Source organism: Carcharodon carcharias, chromosome 8, assembly GCF_017639515.1.
Source record: "Carcharodon carcharias isolate sCarCar2 chromosome 8, sCarCar2.pri, whole genome shotgun sequence".
Lineage (NCBI taxonomy): Eukaryota > Metazoa > Chordata > Chondrichthyes > Lamniformes > Lamnidae > Carcharodon > Carcharodon carcharias.
In genome coordinates this window covers 143,606,831-143,622,705 of record NC_054474.1, presented here as the reverse complement: position 1 = coordinate 143,622,705, position 15,875 = coordinate 143,606,831, and the positions used below count along the sequence as shown (strand labels likewise).

Here is a 15,875-nt window from a genome sequence, read left to right as displayed (position 1 = left end):
GGGAGAGGGGGCCGGTGGAGTGAGGGGAGAGGGGGCCGGTGGAGTGAGGGGAGGGGGAGACGGGAGCGAGAGGAGGGGGGGCCGGAACAGTGAGGGGAGGGTGCTGGCAGAGCAGGAGGAGCGAGGGGAGGGGGGGATGGGAGCGAGGGAAGGGGGGGCCGGAGGAGAGAGGGGAGGGGGAGCTGGCGGAGCGAGGGGAGGGGGCGGCCGGAGGAGAGAGGGGAGGGGGAGCTGGCGGAGCGAGGGGAGGGGGGGCCGGAGGAGAGAGGGGAGGGGGAGCTGGCGGAGCGAGGGGAGGGGGCGGCCGGAGGAGAGAGGGGAGGGGGAGCTGGCGGAGCGAGGGGAGGGGGCGGCCGGAGGAGAGAGGGGAGGGGGAGCTGGCGGAGCGAGGGGAGGGGGCGGCCGGAGGAGAGAGGGGAGGGGGAGCTGGCGGAGCGGATGGAACGAGGGAAGGGGGAGCCGGCATCTCTGGTTTGAGATGTTGGGTCTGGGGTGTGTGGCAATGATCAGATGTCTGGTTTCTGCACACTCTGATGTCTGGTTTCTGCACACTCTGATGTCTGGTTTCTGCACACTCTGATGTCTGGTTTCTGCACACTCTGATGTCTGGTTTCTGCACACTCTGATGTCTGGTTTCTGCACACTCTGATGTCTGGTTTCTGCACACTCTGATGTCTGGTTTCTGCACACTCTGATGTCTGGTTTCTGCACACTCTGATGTCTGGTTTCTGCGCACTCTGATGTCTGGTTTCTGCACACTCTGATGTCTGGTTTCTGCACACTCTGATGTCTGGTTTCTGCACACTCTGATGTCTGGTTTCTGCACACTCTGATGTCTGGTTTCTGCACACTCTGATGTCTGGTTTCTGCGCACTCTGATGTCTGGTTTCTGCACACTCTGATGTCTGGTTTCTGCACATTCTGATGTCTGGTTTCTGCACACTCTGATGTCTGGTTTCTGCGCACTCTGATGTCTGGTTTCTGCACACTCTGATGTCTGGTTTCTGCACACTCTGATGTCTGGTTTCTGCACACTCTGATGTCTGGTTTCTGCGCACTCTGATGTCTGGTTTCTGCACACTCTGATGTCTGGTTTCTGCGCACTCTGATGTCTGGTTTCTGCACACTCTGATGTCTGGTTTCTGCGCTCTCTGATGTCTGGTTTCTGCGCTCTCTGATGTCTGGTTTCTGCGCACTCTGATGTCTGGTTTCTGCACACTCTGATGTCTGGTTTCTGCGCACTCTGATGTCTGGTTTCTGCGCTCTCTGATGTCTGGTTTCTGCACACTCTGATGTCTGGTTTCTGCGCACTCTGATGTCTGGTTTCTGCGCTCTCTGATGTCTGGTTTCTGCGCTCTCTGATGTCTGGTTTCTGCGCACTCTGATGTCTGGTTTCTGCACACTCTGATGTCTGGTTTCTGCGCACTCTGATGTCTGGTTTCTGCGCACTCTGATGTCTGGTTTCTGCGCTCTCTGATGTCTGGTTTCTGCACACTCTGATGTCTGGTTTCTGCGCACTCTGATGTCTGGTTTCTGCGCTCTCTGATGTCTGGTTTCTGCACACTCTGATGTCTGGTTTCTGCACACTCTGATGTCTGGTTTCTGCACACTCTGATGTCTGGTTTCTGCGCACTCTGATGTCTGGTTTCTGCGCACTCTGATGTCTGGTTTCTGCGCACTCTGATGTCTGGTTTCTGCGCACTCTGATGTCTGGTTTCTGCGCTCTCTGATGTCTGGTTTCTGCGCACTCTGATGTCTGGTTTCTGCACACTCTGATGTCTGGTTTCTGCGCTCTCTGATGTCTGGTTTCTGCGCTCTCTGATGTCTGGTTTCTGCACACTCTGATGTCTGGTTTCTGCGCACTCTGATGTCTGGTTTCTGCGCTCTCTGATGTCTGGTTTCTGCACTCTCTGATGTCTGGTTTCTGCACACTCTGATGTCTGGTTTCTGCGCACTCTGATGTCTGGTTTCTGCGCACTCTGATGTCTGGTTTCTGTGCACTCTGATGTCTGGTTTCTGCGCACTCTGATGTCTGGTTTCTGCGCACTCTGATGTCTGGTTTCTGCACACTCAGGTTGTTTTTTTCTCTTTCATTAGGTGATTGAAAACTGTCCAGTGACAGGGATTCAGGTGAAGGTGGATGATTATGGAGTGAGGCGTGTCACTGGTGTAGAGACGGAGTATGGAACAATACAGACAGCTTGTGCAGTTAACTGTGCAGGTGAGACACCATGAGCAGAAGAGACTCCGTTAAGAGATGGAATCGGTTGTGGCAGTGCTGATCTGATTCACCTACAATGGGGTTTCTGCTCGTCAGTATTGTGATGGGATTGAAATAGTGTGAATCAAAGAAAACTTTCAATTTTTCGATAGGATGCGAGTTCCAACCCTCCCTCAGTACTGACCCTCCAACAGTGCAGCACTCCCTCAGTACTCACCCTCCGACAATGCAGCCCTCCCTCAGTACTGACCCTCCGACAGTGCAGCACTCCCTCAATACCGACCTTTGATAGTGCAGCGCTCACTTAGTACTGAGCCCCCGACAGTGCAGCACTCCCTCAGTACTGACCCTCCGACAGTGCAGCACCCCCTCAGTACTGACCCTCCGACAATGCAGCACTCCCTCAGTACTGACCCTCCGACAGTGCAGCACTCCCTCAGTACTGACCCTCCGACAGCGCAGCACCCCCTCAGTACTGACCTCCGACAGCACAGCACTCCCTCAGTACAGACCCTCCCACAGTGCAGCACTCCCTCAGTACTGACCTTCCGATATTGCAGAACTCCTTCAGTACTGACCTTCCGACAGTGCAGCGCTCCCTCAGTACCGACCCTCTGACAGTGCAGCACTCTCTCAGTACTGACCCTTCGATAGTGCAGCACTCCCTCAGTACTGACCCTCTGACAGTGCAGCACTCCCTCAATACTGACCTCTGACAGTGCAGCACTCTCTCAGTACTGACCCTCTGACAGTGTAGCACTCCCTCAATACTGACCCTCCGACAGTGCAGCACTCCCTCAATACTGACCCTCCGACAGTGCATCACTCCCTCAGTACTGACCCTTCGATAGTGCGTTGCTCTCTTAGTACCAACCCCCCAACAGTGCAGCACTCCCTCAGTACTGACCCTCCAATAGTGCTGCACTCCCTCAGTACTGACCCTCCGACAGTGCAGCACTCTCTCAGTACTGACCCCCCCGACAGTGCAGCAGTCCCTCAGTACTGACCCTCTGACAGTGCAGCACTCTCTCAGTACTGACCCTCTGGCAGTGCAGCATTCCCTCAGTACTGACCCTCCAACAGTGCAGCACTCCCTCAGTACTGACCCTTCGATAGTGCGGTGCAGTCTTAGTACCAACCCCCCAACAGTGCAGCACTCCCTCAGTACTGACCCTCCGATAGTGCAGCGCTCCCTCAGTACCGACCTTTCGATAGTGCAGCGCTCACTTAGTACTTACCCCCCGACAGTGTAGCACTCCCTCAGTACTGACCCTCCGACAGTGTAGCACTCCCTCAATACTGACCCGCAGACAGTGCAGCACTCCCTCAGTACTGACCCTCCGACAGTGCAGCACTCCCTCAGTACTGACTCTTCGATAGTGCGGTGCACTCTTAGTACCAACCCCCCAACAGTGCAGCACTCCCTCAGTACTGACCCGCAGACAGTGCAGCACTCCCTCAGTACTGACACTCCGACAGTGCAGCACTCCCTCAGTTCTGACCCTTCGCTAGTGCGTGCTCACTTAGTACCAACCCCCCAACAGTGCAGCGCTCCCTCAGTACCGACCTTTCGATAGTGCAGCGCTCACTTAGTACTGACCCCCCGACAGTGCAGCACTCCCTCAGTACTGACCCTCCGATGGTGCAGCACTCCCTCAGTACTGACCCTCCGACAGTGCAGCACTCCCTCAGTACTGACCCTCCGACAGTGCAGCCCTCCCCCAGTACTGACGTTCCGACAGTGCAGCAATTCCTCAGTACTGACCTTCCGACAGTGCAGCACACCCTCAGTACTGACCTTCCGACAGTGCAGCACTCCCCCAGTATTGACCTTCCGACAGTGCAGCGCTCCCTCAGTACTGACCTTCCGACAATGCAGCACTCCCTCAGTACTGACCCTCCGACAGTGTAGCACTCCCTCAATACTGACCCTCCGACAGTGCAGCACTCCCTTAATACTGACCCTCCGACAGTGCAGCGCTCCCTCAGTACCGACCCTCTGACAGTGCAGCACTCCCTCAGTACTGACCCTTCGATAGTGCAGCACTCCCTCAGTACTGACCCTCTGACAGTGCAGCACTCTCTCAGTACTGACCCTCTGACAGTGCAGCACTCCCTCAGTACTGACCCTCTGACAGTGCAGCACTCCCTCAATACTGACCCTCCGACAGTGCAGCACTCCCTCAGTACTGACCCTTCGATAGTGCGTTGCTCTCTTAGTACCAACCCCCCAACAGTGCAGCACTCCCTCAGTACTGACCCTCCGATAGTGCAGCGCTCCCTCAGTACCGACCTTTCGCTAGTGCAGCGCTCACTCAGTACTGACCCCCCGACAGTGCAGCACTCCCTCAGTACTGACCCTCCAATAGTGCAGCACTCCCTCAGTACTGACCCTCCGACAGTGCAGCACTCTCTCAGTACTGACCCCCCCAACAGTGCAGCAGTCCCTCAGTACTGACCCTCTGACAGTGCAGCACTCCCTCAGTACTGACCCTCTGACAGTGCAGCACTCCCTCAGTACTGACCCTCTGACAGTGCAGCACTCCCTCAATACTGACCCTCTGACAGTGCAGCACTCTCTCAGTACTGACCCTCTGACAGTGCAGCACTCTCTCAGTACTGACCCTCCGATAGTGCAACAAGAGTCCTTCAGGGCTGACCGTTGTTCTGCTATTAACACATTCTACAAACTGACCTTTATGCCACAGTTAATACCTTTCTTTGTCTTTAACACTATTATTAACACTCCCTTTGTCTTGAGTCCATGACATTTTTGTCAAATCTCTCCTGAGCTCCCACCTATCCCCAACCTTCTATTTGTCTCCGCCCCCTCTCTTTAACATCATTAAATCCAACATATTTCTACCTCTCCTCAGCTCTGAAGAAGTCATTGGACTCGAACAATTAACTCTGCTTCTCTCTCCACAGACACTACCAGATCTGCTGAATTTTTCCAGTATTTTCTGTTTCTATTTCAGACTTCCAGCATACACAGTATTTTGCTTTTATGTCAGTGTGATGGAATACTCCCCACTTGCCTGGATGAGTGCAGCTCCCACAGCACTCAAGAAGCTTGACACCATCCAGGACAAAGCAGCCCACTTGATTGGCGCCCCTTTCACAAAAATTCACTCCCTCCACCACTGACGCACAGTAGCAGCAGTGTGAACCATCTACAAGATGTACTGCAGGAATTCACCAAGGCTCTTTAGACAGCACCTTCCAAACCCACGACCACCAGCATCTAGAAGGACAAGGTCAGCAAATAGATGGGAACACCACCACCTGGAAGTTCTCCTCCAAGTCACTCACCATCTTGACTTGGAAATATATCGCCGTTCCTTCAATGTCGTTGGGTCAAAATCCTGGAACTCCCTCCCTAACAGCACTGTGGATGTACCTACACCACATGGACTACAGCGGTTCAAGAAGGCAGCTCACCACCACCTTCTCAAGGGCAACTAGGGATGAGCAATAAATGCTGGCCTTGCCAGTGACAACCACATCCCTTGGAAGAATGAAAAAATTCTCCCTCAGTACTGACCCTTCGATAGTGCAGCGCTCCCTCAATGCTGACCTTCGGATTGTGCAGCGCTCCCTCAGTACTCACCCTCCGACTGTGCAGCACTCCCTCAGTACTCACCCTCTGACTGTGCTGAGCTCCCTCCGAACTCACTCTCTGACTGTGCTGCACTCCGTCAGTACTCACCTCCTGACTCCCCAAAGCCTGTCCAGCATCTACAAGGAACAAATCAGGAGTGTGATGGAATACTGTCCACTTGGCTGGATGAGTGCAGCTCCAACAACAGTCAAGAAGCTTGACACCATCCAGGACAAAGCAGCTCGATTGATTGGCACCACATCCACAAACATTCACTCCCTCCATCACCGACACACAGTAGCAGCAGTGTGTACCGTCTGCAAAATGCACTGCAGGAATTCACCAAGGCTCCTTCAACAGCACCTTCCAAACCCATGACCATTACCATCTAGAAGGACAAGGGCAGCAGATACATGGGAACACCACCACCTGGAAGTTCCCCTCACCATCCTGACTTGGAAATATCTCACCGTTCCTTCACTGTCACTGGGTCAAAATCCTGGAACTCCCTCCTTAACAGCACTGTGGGTGTACCTACACCACATGGACTGCAGCGATTCAAGAAGCCAGCTCACCATCACCTTCTCAAGGAAAACTAGGGATGGGCAATAAATGCTGGCCCAGCCAGTGATGCCCACATCCTGTGAATGAAAAATAAACAGACCCTCTGACAGTGCAATGCTCCCTCGGTACTGATTCTCAGTACTGATCCTCTTACACTGCAGCGCTACCTCAGTACTGACCCCTTGACAGTGCAGCGCTCCATCAGTACTGACCGCCGAGAGTGCGCCGCTCCCTCGGTACTGATCCTCAGTACTGACCCTCCCACACTGCAGCCTCTCCCTTGGTACTGATCCTCAGTACTGACCCTCCGACAGTGTGCTGCTCCCTCAGTACTGATCCTCAGTACTGACCCTCATACTGCAGCGCTCCCTCGGTACTAATCCTCAGTATTGACTCTCTCATACTGTGGCGCTCCCTCGGTGCTGACCCTCCGACAGCGCAGCACTCCCTCTGCACCGACCCTCCGACAGTGTGGCGCTCCCTCTGCGCTGCCTTGGAACTGTCAGCCTGGATTATGGGTTGAAGTCTCTGAAATGAGATTTGAATCCACAGCGTTTGGACCTAGAAGTGAGAATGCTCCCGCTGAGCCCTGATTGACACCTTGTACGAGATCAAAATGGAATTGAGAAGATGATAATGTTTGTGAGGTCACTCTCTTCCCCCCCCGCACCTCCCCTGTTCCACCCCCAACCCCTCACCTTTGTGCAGTGCCTTCTCTGTCCTACAGTGCCAGTATAGCATCCTGGATTCTGGAATACTCTGGCAAAACTGACTCTATGATGTTTCAATATAACAGCATAATATTACAGGACACCTGGAGCTAATGTTAAAATGCAGGATTAGATTGGACAAGATGAAAGAGGTGGGATCATGGTGGATAACTGAGATTAAGCTATTGGCACGTATGGAAGTTTTATTGCAGCATGGACTGGAAGGGCCAAAGGGTCTGCTTCTGTGTTGTACATTCGATGTATTTCTCTGTCCCTGAGCTGTGCTGCCCAAAGTTTCCATGACTGAGTTAAGTAGGAGACTAGTTTGTGAAGAGGACCTAAAGAGTCTGCAAAGTGGCCAAAAATCTGGCAGATGGGGTACAATGCGGGAAAATGTGAACTTATTCACTTTGGCAGGAAGAACAGAAAAGCAGCATATTATTTAAATGGAGCGAGATTGCAGAACTCCGTGGTACAGAGGGATTTGGGTGTCCTGGAACATGAATCAGGAAAAGTTAGTGTACAGGTACAGCAATTACGAAGGCAAATGGCAAGTTGGCAATTATTGCAAGTGGGAATAGAATATAAAAATAGGGATGTTTTCCTACAGTTATACAGGGCATTGGTGAGACCACAAGTGGAGTACAGTATACAGTTTTGGTCTCCTTATTCAAGAAAGGATATACTTGCATTAGACACAGTTCAGAGAAGGTTCACTCAACTGATTCCTGGCATGAGGGGGGTTATCTTATAGGGAAAGGTTGGACAGGCTGGGCCTGTACCCATTGGACGTTTGAGAGGTGATCTTATTGAAACATATAGGATCCTGAGGAGACTTGACAGGGTGGATGCTGAGAGGATGTTTTCCCTTGTGGGAGAGACGAGAACGAGGGGGCACCGTTTATAAATAAGGGCTTTCCATTTAAGGCAGAAATGAGGAGAAATGTTTTCTCTGACCATTAGTCTATGGAACTCTCTTCCCCAGGGAGTGGTGGAGGCAGAGTCATTGAATATATTTAAGGCTGAGTTAGATTGATTCTTGAGTAACAATGGAGTCAAAGGTTATAGGGGTAGATAGGAGAGTAGAGGCCACAATCAGATCAGCCATGATCTTATCAAATGGTGGAGCAGGCTCGAGGGGCTGAATGCCTTGTTCATGCTTCTATTTCATATGTTCATGTGTCATGATCCCCTCAGATCAGAATTGAGGAGAGGTGCTGGTTTCTGGGTGACCAGCAGAGAGCAGTGTTTGCCAGGATTACTGTGTTACTGATGTTGCTGACTCTGTTCTGTTCAGGTGTGTGGGCTCGGACACTGGGAGCAATGGCAGGAGTCAATGTCCCACTCATTGGCATGCGCCATGCATATGTGGTAACAGAACGGATTGAAGGTATACAGGTAGGTCCAGGACCGGGGTTGGGAGGAGGTGGGGAAGGGGAGATGGGAGAGTGCAGCTGAACTGTCCTGTGATTTTGTGTTGGTGTTTACTTAGTGTTCTGGTTATGTAACAGTGATTAGATCCAGCTGGAAGTTTGGTTTGAATATATTTATATACTGCACTCCGGAACACAACCAGCTTTCACCCCTGCGTTCCTCTTCTGAAGGCATTGACTCCTTCTGGGGTACAGGCTCCATTGGCGTTCAGTTTCTCATTGATCAGCCCTCTTCATATAGTGGCATCAGCAAGCTGGTTAACTGTGGAGGGCATCGCAGCCAATCCAACCTTGTCCTGACCCAACATCAGACTTACTTTGCAGCAAATGCCACTGGATAGTAATCGGAGTGACAGTGGTCACTGTTACCCCTTCCTCACTGAGGGGAAAAAAAATGAAAGACTTGCATTTTTATATCACCTTTGATAAACTGAAGATGTCCCAAAGCATTTCATAATCAATGCAGTACTTTTTAAAATGTAATCACAGGAGTGATGCAGGAATCCATAGTGGGCACTACAATTACCATCAGTCCTCCCTCAATAAGAGCAGTGCAGCCTGTTTCAACCTCCCCTTGCACAGAGATCCTAGTCGGAATGTTCACAGTGCACAGTTCAAAATCAAATCATCACTCCCAGTGAAAACTCGTGTGTACTACTGAAGAGAAAATGTAGAGGGAGCTTTACTCTGTATCTAACCCTGTGCTGTGCTGTGTCCTGGGAGTGTTTGATGGGGACAGTGTAGAGGGAGTTTTACTCTGTATCTAACCCTGTGCTGTACCTGTACTGGGAGTGTTTGATGGGGACAGTGTAGAGGGAGATTTACTCTGTATCTAACCCCGTGCTGTACCTGTCCTGGGAGTGCTTGATGGGGACAGTGTAGAGGAAGCTTTATTTTGTATCTAACCCCGTGCTGTATCTGTTCCGAGAGTGTTTGATGGGGACAGTGTAGAGGAAGCTTTATTTTGTATCTAACCCTGTGCTGTACATGCTTGGGAGTGTTTGATGGGGACAGTGTAGAGGGAACTTTACTCTGTATCTAACCCCGTGCTGTACCTGTCCTGGAAGTGTTTGATGGGGACAGTGTAGAGGGAGCTTTACTATTTTTTTTAAAACTACTGTTCCAAGCACCCATTCTATGTTTTGTTTTCGCTCTCAGAATATGCCGAATGTTCGGGATCATGACAGCTCTGTATATCTCCGTCTCCAAGGCGATGCCCTGTCTGTTGGTGGATATGAGCCAAACCCACACTTCTGGGAAGAGGTGAGAGGATTGAGCTGAAACAAACTGGGACTCAGTAGAATGAGAGGGGTTGGACCCTATGAACTCAGTCACAGAGGATGTCTTTTGTAAACTTTCATATTTTACTTGTGGGCTGTGGGAGGAGATCACATGTCAGCGCAGCAGAAAGTAAGGTGTTTATAAAGCAGAAAACAGTCGGGTTAAGAGTAATTACTCACTAGCAAAAAGTGAGAAGTGGAATTCTCATGGATCTCTTCTGGGACAAGTGTTGTTCACAGTTTGCATAAACAAGCTGGACTCACAAATCGTACTTATAATTTCTAAATGTGCAGATGACACCAATGGGGGGAATGTAGTTAACACTGAGGAGGACTATATAAAAATAAAGTTTTTGGCTGTTGATTGTGTCAAAATGTAAGATGTTAATAAACTTGCAGAATGGCTGTGTAATTCACAAATCACCTTGAATATGGGCTAGAGTGAGATAGTACAGTCGATAGGAAGAATCAGAGGTCACATACACTTTGGAAATAACAAGTCTAAATGGGGTCCAGAGCAGACAGTTCTGGGGCACTGATACACAAATCACAAACTAGCAACATGGACTAATAAGGTTATAAAAAAACAAACACTAGAGTTTGTTCCTAGAGGGATGGAATTGAAAAGCAGAGAAATCACAATAAACTTAGGAACATAGGAGCAGGAGTAGACCATTCGGCCCCTCGAGCCTGCTCCTCTGTTCAATAAGATCATGGCTGATTTGGTTGTGGTCTCAGCTGCACTTACCTTTCTGCCCCATAACCATAACACTTGACTCCTTTGCCTAACAAGAATCTGTCTAAGTCTGCTTCGAATAAATTTAAAGAGCCAGTCTCCACTGCTTTCTGGGGAAGACAATGCCACACACCAGCAAAGGTTCCTCCTCATCTCTGTCTTAAAAGGGAGACCTCTTGCTTTTAATCTGTGCCCTCTGGTACTAATCTGTCCCACAAGGAGAAACATCCTTTCAGCATCCACCCTGTCAAGTCCCCTCAGGATCATATATGTTTCAATAAGATCACCTCTCATTCTTCTAAACTCCAATGGGTACAGGACCAACCTGCTCACCCTTTCTTCATAAGACAAGCCTTTCATCCCAGGAATGAGTCCAGTGAATCTTCTCTGAACTGCTTCTAAAGCAATTATATATTTTTTAAATAAGGAGACCCGAAATGCACACAGTACTCTGGATGTGTTCTCACCGATGCCCTGTACAGCTGCAGTAAAACTTCCCTACTTTTATATTCCATTCTCCTTGCAATAAATGGCAACATTCCATTGCTCTTCCTAATCACTCACTGTATCTGCATAATAATTTTGTGATCCATGTACCAGAACATCCACATCCCTCTATGCCTCAAAGTTCTGCAATCTCTCTTCATTTAAATAATTTGCTGCTTTTCTGTTCTTCCTGCCAAAGTGGACAAGTTCACATTTCCCACATTATTCTCCATCTGCCAAAGTTTTGCCCACTCACTTAACCTGTCTATGTCCCTTTGCAGACTCTCTACCTCCTCTTGACAATTTACTTTCCCACCAATCTTTGTGTCATCAGCAAATTTAGCGACCATACATTCAGCCCCTTCATCTAAGTCATTGATATAGATTGTAAATAGTTGAGGTCCCAGCACTGATCCCTCTGGCACTCCATAAGTTACATCTTGCCAATCCAAAAAAAGACCTATTTATCCCTACTCTCTGCTGCCTATTAATTAACCAATCCTTTATCCACCTTAATATGTTACCCCCACACCATGTGCTCTTATCTTGTGTAGTAACCTTTGATGTGGCAGCTTATCAACTGCCTTCTGGAAATGCAAGTCCACCACATTTACAGGTTCCCCTTTATCCAGCTTGAGTGTTACTTTGTCGAAAAATCTCGAACAGATCAGTTAAACATGATTTCTCTTTCACAAAACCATGTTGGCTCTGCTTGATCAAATCATGATTATCTAAGTATCCTGCTTTAACCTCTTTAATTATGGATTCTAGCACCTTCCCTATGACAGAGGTTAGGCTAACTAAAAAGTTTCTCCTCACGTCTCCATTATCACAGGAAGGAGAAAGTGTTGAGTCCAATAAGTGCTTATTGTGGAAGAATGAGTCCAAAACTAGTCTTTTACCTTGAGCAGGTTTATTCTTAAGGCAGCTCTGCAGAGCAACGGACTCTCCCAGTCCCTTCCACCCAAGAGTCTTACAGCTGTACCCATTTATAACTCTTTCGAGTACAAACCCGTTTCCATCTGTTTCAGATGAAGTTACATTGTTTCATAGTTTGCCATTGTGAGATTTGAACTCTTGATTTTGGGGTTACAAACCCAGTACCATAACCACTTGGCTATTTAGGCCAAGCTGTACCCATTTATAGGTGAACGAAAGCCCATCACCTGTTTTAACAATGCAATTGTCTTAACAAAATACTTGATATAAAATGTAAGTACCAGTCAACAGGAAGATTGTTATTGGACCTTGACAATGTGATTACTGATAGATTGACAGAACGGAATAGAAGGATATGGTGACAGGGTGAGATGAAGACGGGTGGGAGGAGACTCATGTGGAGCATAAATACCACAGCGGATCAGATGGGTGGAATGGCCTGATTGAGTTGTAAGTATTGTGTAAAGTCTGTGGGTAGAATCCATTAATAAGGGAAAGTGTGCATTGGCTGTAGGAGGTGTGACCTTGTTGCTTTGGACCCATTCTCCTTCTATTCTGATTTTCTTGTGTTTTGTTGCAGGTATCAGATAAATTTGCCTTCAGCCTCTTTGACCTGGATTGGGACATTTTCACTCAGTTGATTGAAGGAGCTATCAATCGTATCCCTGCTTTGGAGACCACGGGGGTGAAGTCGACTGTGTGTGGCCCAGGTACAGAGGATCTCAACACCAGAGCAGTGAGGGTCTGGCTTGAGGGTGGTCTGACATCTGCTTGTATTATAGTTTTCCAAGCTTCCCCATGTGCTCCCTGTCCAGTGTGAGCCCAGCTGTAACTCTCACTTATATTATTTCCCTTCTACCTTAGATCCTAAGGCCCCTGCACTCAACCTCAGCTGATTGTTGGGTAACTCAACAGAGATCAGGATTGCAACCTTGGATCTTTCCAGTCTGTTTGACTCAAGACCTCAATGTCCCAGTGGGAGCTTAGAGAAATTAGAGGCAGGAGTTTTGCTTTTGTCCTTTACTGAGCCAATGGGCTTCAGTTACACTCCCATCATGGGGGACATTTCTCCAGTGTATGGTAGGCAGTCTTTGTGTTGGTCAGGTTTATGGTCTATAGCTGATTCTAACCGCACAGGAATGGCTGTAGATTGAAAGAGTTCTTTCCCCCCAGGCCATAGGAGATGGTTCACAACCTTAAGTGGTGCTGCTCCATCTCTGGTGTGGAGGGCAAAGTCTGAATTGTGATTTCACCGAAGGTGAGTACAGATGTTGAACTCAAGCTCAACTGAGATTGCCAACAATGCCAAGCCCCAGTTAATGGAGCTGATTGCTTGCAGTGAGTTGATGGAGGTATGTAATTGCTGGGTTAGAGGGTGGCCCGTGTTGTGTGCGATCACCGGGGCGGGGGGGGGGGTGCGTGTTGCACGCGATCGCCGGGGGGGGAACCCGTGTTGCACACGATCGCCGGGGGGTGGGGGGGGGGGGGAGGGGGGGGGCCGTGTTGCACGCGATCGCCAGGGTGGGGTGGGGGGGGGCAGTCTTTGTTCCTTGTAATTTATCCCTGTTTTTCGAGTTTATGATCATCTACTTCAATATCAGGGAATGTGTTGACTCTCCTCTTGAGATGAGGAGAGTAGTTAAAGTTTCTCGACAGTATCGTCTTTCTGTAAAAGCCTGACTTTATCCTAGAAGCTGATAACTGTCTGAGTAACTATCACATGGACTGCAACGGTTCAAGAAGGCAGCTCAATTAGGGATGGGCAATAAGGGCAATTAGAGATGGGCAATAAATACTGGCCCAGCCAGCGAAGCCCACATCCTGGGAATGAATAAAAATGAAAAGAAAGAAATAATCTTATCCTATCCCTGGAGTGCTAAGTTGATAGTTTTTGATGCTGCATAATATCAGTGAGAAATGTCAGATCCTGCATCCAGCCAACTGTGAGCAGGACCTTTTCTTTAAGAAAAGCAATGATCGGCTCCAACAGTTCCACAAACCTGTTCAAGACATTGCTGGCAGACAACTACCTCAGTGCAGTAGAAAGAGATGTCATCAGGCTTGTCTTCGAGACCCAGCTCTCCAGTAAAATTACTGAACCGTCAGTGAGGCTTCCCATTTGAGCTGATCAAATGGACAATTCCAAGGACCGTTTTCCTAACCTGGCTGCTAGATGTTCACAATGAGTGATGCAATGAATAGGGAGAAACTCTGGAAATTTGGGATCACTTTTCAAGAGCACTATTAGGCCTGCATGTTTCCCCACCATTGTGGGTGCTCCATCCTTTGCAGCACTGATGAGTTTATTCCGTGGTACATCAGCTTTTGTCAACACTACATCAAGTGCCTCCTTTATGTCAACACCACGAGTTGTTTCTTTTAGGGCCACTAAGTCCAACATTCCTTCCTTCAAAATTACATGTGAGGAAACATAGTGAACAAATATTGGCAGTTGTGGGTTGTCTTGTATGCCTGTGGATTCATCAAGAGCTAAGCTGAATGCTAGAGAATTCTTCAGGTCATGTTGTATCTTGCTTGCTACATTAGCACTGATCTGGGAGATACACCTCTCTGTAGTGTGGTGTGAAATTGGAATTTGTTTCAGTAGTCACTGAAGTTTTATGATCTTTGGATCCAAAACTGCAACAAATTCAGCAATATTCTTCTTAACAAATTCTCCATTAGGATATGGACTTTTAGCACCAGTAAGATTCCTTACCATAACAAAACTGGTTCCAATTCTTGTCAGCTTCCTTATTGAATGTTGAAAGAAGTGTCTGCTGGCTATTTTAACATGGTTAACTTGTTTTCCTGCAATTCTGATTTCGGAGGATGCTCTGTGACAAAATGTTTTTGTGATTCGTTACTTTGTGATGTTTCAAGTTACTGGTTTTGTAGTGAGTGAGTGATGCATTGCAGATGGGGCAAATAGGTTTCCTGCCTTTAGTGGTGAATGCAAAATCTTCCTCCCATTCTGGCTTAAATTTTCTATTTTCATCTTCAGGCTTTCACCTCTTATAATTTGACAATGTAATTTCCGTTCACAAATTTTCCATTTAAACCTTCATTTTTTCCTCCTGAACCTTCCAGGCTTCAGGAAACGGCCACTGGGAGTCACCAGGCCCCATGTGGGGAAAATACAAAAGAGATCTCATGACTGCTGGAACAAATTGCTAAATACGAGGAAGGTTAAGAAGATCAATGATTCGCTCCAGCAATGTTGTAAGATTCCTTTTGTAGTTTCCCGTCAGTGCTGCACAAGGCCGTGTCAGTCTGAAAGACAGGAGCGCATTTACCAACGAAGGATGTTATGTTGCTTCTGTTTGGACTCGCTACACAATCCCCAAATGTTTCAGAGTCAGTGAAGTGAACCCTGTAAATGCAACAGAACCTCAAAATATACCTTTTAAAACAAATGTAAAAACCTTTCTTTTAAAAAAAATACATTGGTGACTGCTCTTTGCTGTGGATTTTTTTTTTTAAAAATCGTCCTGCAATGAAACCTCATCTTTGGCTGAACTAAATGGGGATTTTTAAAAATATGATATTAAATCTGAAACGAGCGATAGTCATAGTGCACGGGAGCATTTCTTTTCAACTGGCCCTCTGAAAGTTTATAATAAAAACTGGGTTCCTCCTTGCTTTGATATTGTTAGGGGCATTAAAAACTGAAAAACCAAAAAGATACAATTATTAATCTGGCCTCTGTCACCTGCCCTCAGGGTGAGCTGGTCGGAGTGACCTGGAATGGATGGGAGGTTAAAAATGAAGCAACTGACAGCAGAGCGAGGAAAAAAAATCTTCATTTATAATCCAGTCAAACCAACCAGCTCAACTTTAAACATTAAACATCCACTCCCTGTGAACAAACCCTTTCTAATCCTCCTCTCTTACCTGAAATAGCC

General features: G+C 48.2%; 1 protein-coding gene across 3 annotated transcripts in view; it reads left to right on the top strand.

Annotated features, from left to right (window-relative positions):
* The window catches only part of sardh (sarcosine dehydrogenase), a 95,282-nt gene that overhangs the window by 37,801 nt on the left and 41,606 nt on the right, over positions 1-15,875 (top strand). For all 3 annotated transcript variants that reach the window (XM_041194553.1, XM_041194552.1, XM_041194551.1), the window contains exons 5-8: positions 2,098-2,221; positions 8,394-8,494; positions 9,688-9,792; positions 12,551-12,680. In XM_041194553.1, the coding sequence (XP_041050487.1) occupies positions 2,098-2,221; positions 8,394-8,494; positions 9,688-9,792; positions 12,551-12,680 (460 nt within the window). The remainder of the gene's footprint in view (positions 1-2,097; positions 2,222-8,393; positions 8,495-9,687; positions 9,793-12,550; positions 12,681-15,875) is intronic.